Consider the following 11,431-nt stretch of genomic DNA (forward strand, 5'->3'; position numbering starts at 1 on the left):
CCATGTAGTCCAATGTCTGCCCTCCACTCTCAGGGGTTCCCAGAGCATCCTACCAGCTGGCCTTCAAAACACTACGGATTCCTGGTAGAAATGCAGGTTCCTAGACTTTAGAGGTGGGAAATCCCACTTTATTTAAACCACAGACTTCGTTAAGTCAGCTGTGAAGAGACAATAAGGCACCCCTCGCTGTGTGTGCATGGGGTCTGCAGTGCTCACCCTCACTTCCTGCCAAGCAACGTGCATAAATGACGAGAACAAGTCAGGGGCTAATGGCCCACGTCTATAATCCTAGATACTCAGGAGAGGAGGGATGATGGAATGGATAGAGGAAGTCAGAAAGGCAGACAGGCAGGAGGGAAAGGAAGGAGGGAGAGAGGAAGGAAGGGAGGAAGGGAAGATGGAAGAAAAAAAAACCATGGGCACTCCCCACTTCCACCCCCTGCAGTTGGCTCCATTTCAGCTCAAAGCAGATCCACCTCCATCCCTCGGCTCTCCTGACACTTGAGCTCACAGCCACACATTGCTGTTGGGAGAGTGAGAACTGGAGCAGCCCCCCTCCCCAGCTGTACCTGCCACTAGCACCACTGCTCTGGGGCCACTCTCAGCCAGCAGGACTGGCAGCTAGACCACGGGTGGCACATGCTGCCAGCTGGGCGGGTGGCAGATAAGTAAGTAGAGACCTAGGCTCTGGCTCCCTATAAGCTAAGCAATGGTAGACGCCAGGCGCCAAACTACAGGAAGGACCCAGCTCAGGGGGACAGCCACTCTAAGTCTCCCCAGTGCCCTCATTTGTAAAAGGACAATCACCATTATTAGTGGCAAACCATTCACACAGCCATTTGTGATTTAATAATACTTTCTGTCCTGCGTCAATCAGTCTCCATCGTAAGTACCTATGCAGTCATTTCCATCTCAACACATGAAGAAAATGAGCCTGGAGGAGGCCCAGAGACTAACTCCGTCAAGCAAGCCAGCCTGCTGACAGAACACCTAAACCGAGGAGGTAAGTTATTCAATGGGTGAATGGGTGACAAGGGGCTTCCCCCCAAATTCATTTCCCATCTAGCCATCCACCTCTCATTCATATCTACTTCTATCTGCTCTTCAAGTGGGCCAAGCTCATTCCCACCTCAGGGCCTTTGCACTGGCTGTCACCTCTGCTGTTATTAACAGATCCTTCTGCCTAGAAGCAACTACCCCGAAAACTTCACCAACCTTCCTCCTCCACTTCATGTACATCACAGGTCAGGGTCTCCTCCTCCAGGAGCCTTTCCTGATCATCCATTCCTACCCGTTCCCACCCCATGCTGAACTTCCTTCAGGACACGTAATCACCACATCAGTAATCTTACTCATTACACACTGATGTGCTAGAAAACGATGGGTGCAAGCTGAATGAATGGAGAAATGAATGAAGGAGAAACCTTCTTTTACAGTAAGGATCCCCGTGCCTATATTTGGACGTGCCCCCTGCCTCTAATTATCAAGGGTAGAGACCATAAGGCATTCCACTGCGGTTAGTAACAACTTAACAACCAGCAGTAGTCGCCACACACATGGCTGGGCATGGCTCCAAAGCTAAAAAGGCACTAATTGCTTTTCTATGGGGAGGTGGGAGGCAGCAGTCCATGGCCCTGGGTCCTGGATCTGTTACCATGTTAATTGGTCCTGTCTGACACAGCCCATGTGGGCTTTGTTCTGTAAATGTCTAGGTTAGGATAGGGGTGTGTACAGAGAGGAGAAGCACTAGGGGAGTGTGTGTGTGTGTGTGTGTGTGTGTGTGTGTGTGTGTGTGTGTCTGTGTCTGTGTCTGTGTCTGTGTCTGTGTCTGTGTGTGGCAAAAGTAGCCCCTCTCTGGGAAGGGTTAATAACTCTTGCAGTCGGGCCCCAGGAGAAGGAGGGGTGGGAGCAAGCTCAGCTGGCACCAGCTGTGTTTCAACCATAGTAATGCAAGCACTCTTTCATCCAGCCAGAAGGAGCAGGGCGAGCTCCAGGTGGTTTTAAGAATGACTGCAAAAGGCCACCCCTGGAAATCGCCTCCTCCTGTGCGTCTCTCCAGGGCAGGTTGCATGTGGACTCTGCCACCATTAGAGGAATGAGCTGGAAGGGTGCCTTTCCCTGGCTCTCTCGCAGGCACTTGACAGAGAGCGGCAGGCGAGGATGGACGCGGCGGACAGCCTGCTCGTGAATGGGAGCGGCTTCTCCCCCCTCTGCGAACTCGGGCTGGACAACGAGACACTCTTCTGCGTGGAAAAGTCTCACCCTTCTAAAGGTCGGTGCCACAGGCGATTCTTTTCATTCCGAAGTCTTGGGAATTGAGGGAGAAAGGACTGAAGGCACAGCTGATAAAGGAACAATCTAACCTGCAGGGTGGTAGGAGCCAGGGATTCCGTCCCAGGCCCTGAAGTTGGAATCAAAGATCCAAAGCAAACTGGAATTTGATTGTCTTACTGAGCCTAAAGTTGGGGACTCACACGTAGGACTTGAGGTTGGAGGAATCCAAGCAGGAGGAGGAGAAAGAGCAGAAGGAAATGCCAGTGTGCAAGGCTGAACTCCACGAGCGTTCTTTTAAAAAGGTGCTGTGGGAGGCCAGGGCGAGGTAGCTTGTCTTGGGGGGGGAGAGTTTTTGGAAGTGATTACTAAGTGATTACTTAGCATCTCAGCAAAAGAAGCCCTCGTGGTTTAGAAATTCTATCCTTAGGCAAAAGCGGCTTCCAGAGAGCTCCTTTCACAAACCCACCTGTTCAAAGCATCTGGATTAGCCAGGCTGTCTCAGTTTGTTTCAGCATGAATGTGGTTGGGGCAGAAATAGATGGGGTGTGCACGCCTCCCTTCCAAGAGGGGGGAAATGCACAGCAAAGCTCTCACAACCGCCGCCCTTTCCACCTGTGTCTGCCCGTCTGCAGAGTGGCAGCCAGCTGTGCAGATTTCGCTGTACACCTTGATTTTTGTGCTCAGCGTTCTGGGGAACGCGCTGGTTATCGCCGTGTTGATTCGGAACAAGAGGATGCGGACCGTCACCAACATCTTCCTGCTCTCCCTGGCTGTCAGCGATCTCATGCTCTGCCTCTTCTGCATGCCTTTCAACCTCATCCCCAACCTGCTCAGGGACTTCATCTTCGGGAGCGCAGTGTGCAAGACTACCACCTACTTCATGGGTGAGTGCTCAGCTCAGACCCTTCCCAGCCCTGAGCGCCGCCGCAGAGGGGCCCCCGCTGCGGCCTAGCCCACGAACACCTGGCTGTGTCAGGCTCTGGCCACAAACACAGGGACTGGCATGGTGGTAAGTCCACCAAGCATTTATGTGGGTTGGATGCCAGGCATGGATGGCTGCTTCCTGTAAGCCTGGTGACTCAAGAGGTGGAGATCTGAGAATGATGGTAGGAAAGTCCATGAGACTCTTATCTGCAACAACCCCCCGCACCCCCAAAAAAAACTGGAAATAATGCTGTGTACACTTTGAGTGTAGAGTGCTAGCTTGAGCAGAAGAGCTCAGAGGCAGAGCCCAGGCCCTGAGTTCAAGTTCTGTGTGTTGGAAGTTGATAGAGGATGTGGAATACACTGGGTCCCGAGCACACGGAGACAACCTGAAAGTGGTTTCAGGTGGCCCTGGCCCTTTCTGGGAATCATGGATTGTGGTTCACAGCTCCTGGAGACAGTGCAGTCATGGAACATGGAAAAGGCTTACTTCTTTGCGTCCCTTGCTTTGTCACAGAGCACAGGACCATAGGTCTAGATTTTCTTCTTAGGAATAACTTCCCAGCGACTAGAACCATATCAGAGACAGACAGACAGGCGGACAGATGGACGGACAGACAGACAGACAGGCAGGCAGGCAGGCAGACAAAGAGGTCTATGCCCCAGGTAAGGAGTTGAATGTGCTCTTGGGGGCAGAGGGTGCATTGAGATAATCTTTTTTTGGTTGAGATATTTAGCACTCTGTATCTGAAATTAATCTGATTACAAAAAAAAAAAAACCAACAACTAGAAACTCAGCAGAACTCTTAAGTTTTCAAGTACTTTTATGTGCCAGATATTGGGGTAAAGGATTTTTACTTCCATGATCTTATTTTATCAACTTGCCCATTTATCAAGGTGAGGACAGAGGCACAGAGAGGTTCTCAATGTACCCAAGGACACACAGGCAGCAATCCCACAGCTGGGGTTTGAACCAGTATTAGTAGCCACTCACAGGCGAAGCCCTGCCTGAGTTGACCATAGTAATGGCTCTTCTGAAGCTCAATAAAACCTTGTTTCTTGTGCTCTCTTCTCTCTGCCCAACTGCTTTCATCCTCACCTGTTCTTAGAACTAACTACTTGGGAGAGAAGGAAAGATGGTGATGGGAGGGAATTGTTTTTGTTCTAATCCAAGCCTTGTAAAATATGCAGCATCATGCCAGTTGCCCCTGCTCATACTCATAACCCTAGCTACTCAGAAGGCTGAGATCTAAGGATTGTGGTTCAAAGCCAGCCCAGTCAGTCAAGTGAGATTCTTATCTCCAATAAACCACCAAAAAGCCAGAAGTGAAGCTACGACTCAAATGGTATAACACTTGCTTTGAGGAAGCACAGCAGCCGGGCCCTGAATTCAAGCCCCAGGACCACTGCGGCCCCCCTCCCGCAACACACACACAGTTGGTACTAAGTTGGGTCAGGCAGCCTTCAATAACCAGAAAACTTTAAAAAGAAATTTCCACTTGAGGAAGCAGGACCCAGCACAAACATAGTGGTATGAATTCCTGACCCTCAGGCCACAAACAGGTCACAAGAACATATCACTCTGTGCCCAAGTCCTCTGAAAATCATTTTCAAAAGTCTACAGATGAAAAGCATCAGTGTTGGGGCCGGGAGTTTGGCCTAGTGGTTAAAGTGCTTGCCTAGCATGCATGAAGACCCGGGTTCCATTCCTCAGTATCACATACATAGAAAAAAGCCGCAAGTGCTGCTGAGGCTCAAGTGGTAGAGCTCTATCCTTGAGAAAGTCAAAGAACAGTGCTCAGGCCCTGAGCTCAAGCCCAGGACTGGCAAAAAAAGGAAAAGAAAAGAAAAGCATCAGTGTTCCATAATGACAAAATGATCACCAGAACTTTCTAGTGCCTTAGCTTCTCCAGGCCTGTCCAGAGACCTGGGAATTCGCTCTCAGAAGGTGATGTTGAGTTCCATGTGATTCCTGACATTGTAAGTTCATGCAACTGTTCATTTTACACTGCTCAACTTTGTGTTATGGCCAATCTCACTTTAATTAAGAAAACATTTTAGAACAATCAAAAAAAGAAGGAAAAAATTAAAGAAGAAAGCCAGATAATTGTGAAGGTATTTAGAATGTCATTGTGACTGTTTTCTAATTCTAGTCATTTGAATTCTTCTTTCAGCTTTACGGTCTCTTTAATACTATTGCTAATAATTAATATTAACAAACAAACCAAGAATGGTTGTGGGCATTATACAGAAGGAACTTGAGAAGTCTGACTGCCCTCTCTTTTCTACATGTTCTCAGACTTATAAGATGAAATCACAGAATAGAAAAAAAGCTGCCCAGAACAGGAGTTTTTACTTCATGTGTTGGGAGGAGAATCAGACTCCTTGAAGACTGAAAAATCTAGGGCTAAGCCTCTTTAATGCTTAAACATAGTTTTAGAGACATAATGCCTATTTGTATACATAGGGGGGCTCTAACTTTGCCAGGTTCTGATCTCAAACCTATATTAATACTGAGGCTTGAGGAATTATGGGATGAGTGCAGAAGTGACAGTATATCTAACTCTAAGATTCAGGAGAAGTTTTCAAAGCATTATAAGACATAATACGTAGACATACATGCTGCCAGGGGAGATTAAGACCTTTTGGACCACATACAAGGATATATTTTTAAGGTGGTCTTCCTGATATCTTTATTGTAATCATGACATGTGTGTGTTTCATAAAACACATAAAAGTAGAGCCACTAGAAAGACCTCAGAGAAACGTTTACATGATAGAATTTTTCTCTTCCATTCTTTTGTCTATGTATTCTTTCAACAAACAACGTTCTGAAATTCAGGATGTTTCACTCTTTAAAATCATGTTCTCATAAAATCAGTGCTTCCAATTCAGATAGGGCCCTGCACTCTTGCTCAGCCCTTTTGCTTACGAATGGCACTCTACCAGTTGAGGCACACCCCCACTCTGGTTCTTTGCTTAGAGACAGATTTGGAGTCTTGCAGTCTTACAGCCTTTTCTGCCCAGGGTTAGCGTCAAACTCTGATCCCCAGATCTCATCACCCTGTGTTAGCTAGGATTATAGGCATGAGCCACTGGCACCCAGCTAGAGGTTTTCTTTAGTTTTCTGTGAGCTAGCAATGTATTTTTATACCTTTGGTTATTAATTAATGACTCTTTTGATTATAATCAAAGCTCAATAACTTATCTGAAAACTGGCCAGGAGATTTGTAAACATAGTCTTCGCTGCCTTTAGAAACCTCTTGGAACAAAGCCGGCAACCCAATCATCTTTTTAAAATACACATACACCACATTTCTTTCCCCTGGAGTAGTTTCCTCTGATATGAAACCTGTGCTGAGGAGACAGGCTTTAAACTAACCTGCACGTAGGCATTGCACTTCAGTGCCAATGTGACTGGCTTCTGTGCTCCTTCCCAGGCACCTCTGTGAGCGTCTCTACCTTCAATCTGGTCGCCATCTCGCTGGAAAGATACAGCGCCATTTGCAAACCCTTAAAGTCCCGGGTCTGGCAAACCAAATCGCACGCGTTGAAGGTGATCACAGCTACCTGGTGTCTCTCCTTCACCATCATGACGCCCTACCCTATCTACAGCAGCCTGGTGCCTTTTACCAAAAATAACAACCAGACCGCAAACATGTGCCGCTTTCTCCTGCCAAACGACGCCATGCAGCAGTCCTGGTAAGTTGATTCTATGCTCTCTTCTTACGCACGACCTGGTGTAAGTTAGCAGCGTGAACATCTGGAGTGCCGTGTCCTCAAGATTTCCAGAGGAAGATCATTCTAGCCTCATTCTAGAATAACCGTCAGAGTCAAATTCCAAGCTGGAGCGCCACCATTTAAATGCCCTATGTAGAGTGACTCAATCAATCTCCCCAAAACCATATGGGTTTGAGGTCCAGTTACCACACTCACACCCTAGATTAGGAAGCCGAGACGTGGAAAGATCAACTTGTCCACACTCTCAAGGCTCGTGAGATCAGAGACTGTACGGAAACCACAGGCCTACTCTGCAGATGGCGGAAGACCTTTAGACTAGAAGACTTGGAAAGCTACCATTCTCTGAAAAATGGAAGACAGAGCAGGGAGTGTACCCAAATCCCACATGGCTTTCCTTACAGCTCACCACGATGCTCACCCAGAACTCTACCAGACACGAGGGAAATTCTTACATGCACTCCTTGCTTACCAGCAGGATGGCCATGTAAGCATGCTAAGCTTTAGACTCTAGCTCTGCTAAGAGTAAATAATAGAAATATTTTACAAATCTGTCTCGTGCTAAGTACCAGTGGCTCATGCCTGTAACTCTAGTTCCTCAGGAGGCTGTGACCTGAGGATCAAGGTTCAAAGCCAGCCCTGGCAGAGAACTCCATGAGACTCTAATCACCACCAAAAAGTCACAAGTGGAGTTATGGCTCGAGTCGTAGAGCACCAGCCTCGAACAGAAAAGCTCAAGGACAGCATGTAGGCCCTGAGTTCAAGCCCCAGGACTAGCATTTTTTTTTAAGTGACACAAGTAAATGTAGGGTGCTGTGTTTCCTCATTGTGAGGATGTGTTAGAAGCAGGAAACTAGATACACAGAATAGTCTCAACACAGATGCTCTCTCTGCCTTCTTTACCTTTTTCCTTTCAGTACATGCCCCCCACCACACACACACACAGAGAAACAATTATGTTGCAAATGAGGTTATTTCTAAGACCTGAAAAGAAATCTTATGAAAACATGTCCAATTGTGTGAGAAATGGCCCCACCACTGACAATTTTATGGCCTTCCCGTGTCACCTTACATAGGCCAGACAGCAAACGTGATTTAGAGGATAGACTCATAAGCCAGGAGGCTGTGATTCCTCAGGAGTCCAACATGTTTAGAGAAAGCATAGCTCTACCCCGCCAGGCTGGAGAACAAGTGTTGCTGCCACGAAAGCTTCACAGCAGGGAGAGGAATCAGAACCTGTGGAAATTCATGAGCTGCTCAGGAATCGGAAACAGCCAGAATACATTGCGTAAAAAAAACAAAAGGCTTGTGTCACCAACACCTAGCTCCTTTCTTAAAGTCTCCATTCCAAAGAGCTCTGCTTCTGAAGACTTATTGCTGGAGTTCAAATTCTACCTCTACCACAAGCAAGGAGAGGGTAGATAAATTCATCTCCTTCAGTCTCAAAATCTTATCTCGGAAATCAGCAGTAGGATAATAGTTTATACTTCCAAATCTGTTATGGGACTTAAATATATGTAATATATGTCAAGTGCTTAGGTCAGCATACATATATTGTCTATCATATATGTATAATAATGTTGCAAGTTCTCATTTTTACTATGATTATTATATTGGTAACAGCTTTATAACTCACGGGGCCTCATTTAAAGATTTACTAGTTCTTTATGGTTGCTACTGGGTTGTTCTGGGTGTTTTTTTTTTTTTCTTCTTGCTCCTGGTGTTGATTTCTGTTTGTTTTAGAGATAGGATTGTGCCATGTTGCTAATACTGGCTTTGAACACCAAGGCTCAATTGGTCCTTCTACCTCAACCTTCGTAGTATCTGGGATTGTGAATGAACACCACCTTACCTGGCTTTTTATTATTTTTCAAATATTGGCTTGTTTCAGGAACAGAATTATGTCAAACCTTTCCCACTTGTCTTTCATAAAGACTATCTTTAAAAAGAGAAGAAAGAAGTAAACAAGTTCTAATGTCTGAGCCTCCAGACATGGAATTTCCAAGGACGGGGTATGCTAGTGATTGATGTGTCTGCTCAGACCATCATTCCTTCCCCTCTGAGTTTGAATGTCCAGAGTTGCCGGTTATTGAATTTCTTTTAATTGTATCAGGCATACGTTCCTGCTGCTCATCCTCTTTATTATCCCTGGAATTGTGATGATGGTGGCATATGGATTAATCTCTCTGGAACTCTACCAAGGAATAAAATTTGATGCCAGCCAGAAGAAATCTTCGAAAGGTAAGCCTGTTTAACTGACAATTTCTACCAAAGGAGCCCAGAATCCTTGATCCTTGATACCGTCCTCGTATATGGAGCACAGTGGAAACGGTGTGTGTGTGTGTGTGTGTGTGTGTGTGTGTGTGTGTGTGTGTGTGTGTGTATGCTGATAACTGGGGTTTGAACTCGCAGCCTGATACTCCTGCCAATCCTTTGTGCTCTATCGAGTGATAGCACTCTGTCACTTGAGCCACACTTCTACTTTGGGGTTCTGGCAGATTTATTGGACATAAGAACCTCAGAGATTTTTTTTGGGGGGGGGACTCCCTGAGCTCTCCAGCTAAAGGCTGAGCCACAACACCACTTCCCATTTACAGTGATTAACTGGAGATAAGAGTCTCACATTCTTTAATGCTTTTAGTGCCCTGGCTGGCTTTGAACTGCGATCCTCAGATCTCAGCCTCCTACCCTGTCATTTTAGTCTAATGTCTATACAGTGGAGATGGTGGAGTGGATTTCCTATGAGGCTTTGTGTCATGTGGCAGTCAGGAGACTCTATTTCCCCATCTGTAAAATGGGGATTCCTCCTTCTCAAAAACGGACTGTCTTGGAATAAAAGGAAAAGCTACCCACATGACCCAAGGATCAGGGTAGAAGTGTGTGTCCCAGACTCTTGGTAATGTCTTCAAACAGACACCCTGAGGTGTCTGTAATCATGATTCTGCTCTGCCTGCAGCCATTCAGCCCCTGGACTAACCCAAGACTTGTTGACCTTGGCCTTCCCCCGGGTGGGGGGCGTGGCCCGCGGTGGCCCCGCCCCTCCCTCCCCTCCCCGCCCGCGGTGGCCCCGCCCCCTCCTTCCCACCCGCGGTGGCCCCGCCCCTTCCCCTCCCTCTCTCCCTTCCCCTCCCTCTCCCCCTCCCCCTCCCCCTCCCCCTCCCCCCCTGCGCTGACCGCGGCCCTGTGGCTTGCTCACCCAGACAGGCGGCAGAGCGCGGGCGGCCGCGGCCCCCGGGAGCCCCGGAAGCTGGAGCTGCGGCCGCTGTCCACCGGCGGCGGCGGCGGCAGCCGGGCCGGGCGCGTCCGGAGCAGCGGCTCGGCCGCCACCCTGGTGGCGAAGAAGCGCGTGGTCCGCATGCTGCTGGTGGTCGTGCTCCTCTTCTTCCTCTGCTGGATGCCCGTCTTCAGCGCCAACGCCTGGCGCGCCTACGACCCCGGCGCGGCCGAGCGCCGCCTCTCCGGGACCCCCATCTCCTTCATCCACCTGCTCTCCTACACCTCCTCCTGCGTCAACCCCATCGTCTACTGCTTCATGAACAAGCGCTTCCGACAGGGCTTCGCCGCCACCTTCCCCTGCTGCCGCAGCCCCGGGCCCCCGGGCGGGCCCGGCCAGGCCGGCGACGACGACGACGGCGGGGGCGGCGGCGGCGGGAGGACCCTGGGGGCCTCGCTGTCCAGGTGTTCCTCCAGCCACGGGGGCCCCGCCGCCCCGACCCCCTGAGCTGGCCCCGGGCTAGGTGGGGGGGGAGCGGAGGAGGAGGGGGAGGAGGAGGGGGAGGCAGAAGGGAAAGAGGAGGAGGGCCCTCCCCCCCCCCCCCCCCCCCGCCTAGTCTGTTCTTCCATCCCTCCTTCTGTTCCATGGGAAGGCTTGTGCCTCAGTTTCCACATAAAGCAAGCCAAGGAACTCTCCATAACATGCATCAGAAAAGGAACACACACACACACACACATCCCACAGGCCTCCTGCCACACGTGGACCTGCCAAGCCAGGTCCAGGATGGAAGCATGGACGCGGCTGAGCTCTGGAAGATTCTAGAACACCCCAGAGTGGCACGCTCTGCACTCATGCAGAACTATGGAAGCTGCTTTTCCCTGTCCTCCCTCTGTCACGTTCCTACCACGGCCACCGCACTGTGTGTGATCATCAGGTCAGGAGCCCTGGAGGCCCAGGTTCCCTAGGAAGACAACGAGCTGTTCGTTTCCACCTCGAGGTAGAGGAAGGATTTCAGCTCACGTCATCATCAGAAGAAGGAAGGGAATGCGGCCTCTAAGACAGAATTTACAATTCACATTTCCACAAAGAAAAGAGTAGGTGGCCAAGAGCTAGGACTAATGTATCCCAGGAGCAGAACATGCATGAAGAACCTTTTCTTGTTTTGGACCCAGACACTGACTGGCCCTCTATCATTCGAACTGTAACTCCATTCCTAGTGTTTTGGGTTTTTGTTTTTGCCAGTGAATTGGAGGTGAGAGTCATATGGACTTTCCTCCAACT

The 11,431-nt window shown here is 49.0% G+C and overlaps 1 protein-coding gene across 1 annotated transcript; it reads left to right on the forward strand.

The window, feature by feature from the left end:
• Positions 1 to 2,160: 2,160 nt before the first annotated feature.
• On the forward strand, positions 2,161 to 10,657 carry Cckar (cholecystokinin A receptor). The gene is made up of 5 exons (XM_090344091.1): positions 2,161 to 2,272; positions 2,907 to 3,158; positions 6,639 to 6,900; positions 9,050 to 9,177; positions 10,137 to 10,657. Exons 1-5 carry the CDS (start codon positions 2,161 to 2,163, stop codon positions 10,655 to 10,657), a joined length of 1,275 nt encoding a protein of 424 aa, XP_090200217.1.
• Positions 10,658 to 11,431: the final 774 nt, after the last annotated feature.

This window comes from Megascapheus bottae, chromosome 13 (genome assembly GCF_031878675.1).
Source record: "Megascapheus bottae isolate mThoBot1 chromosome 13, mThoBot2.hap1, whole genome shotgun sequence".
Classification (NCBI taxonomy): Eukaryota; Metazoa; Chordata; class Mammalia; order Rodentia; family Geomyidae; genus Megascapheus; species Megascapheus bottae.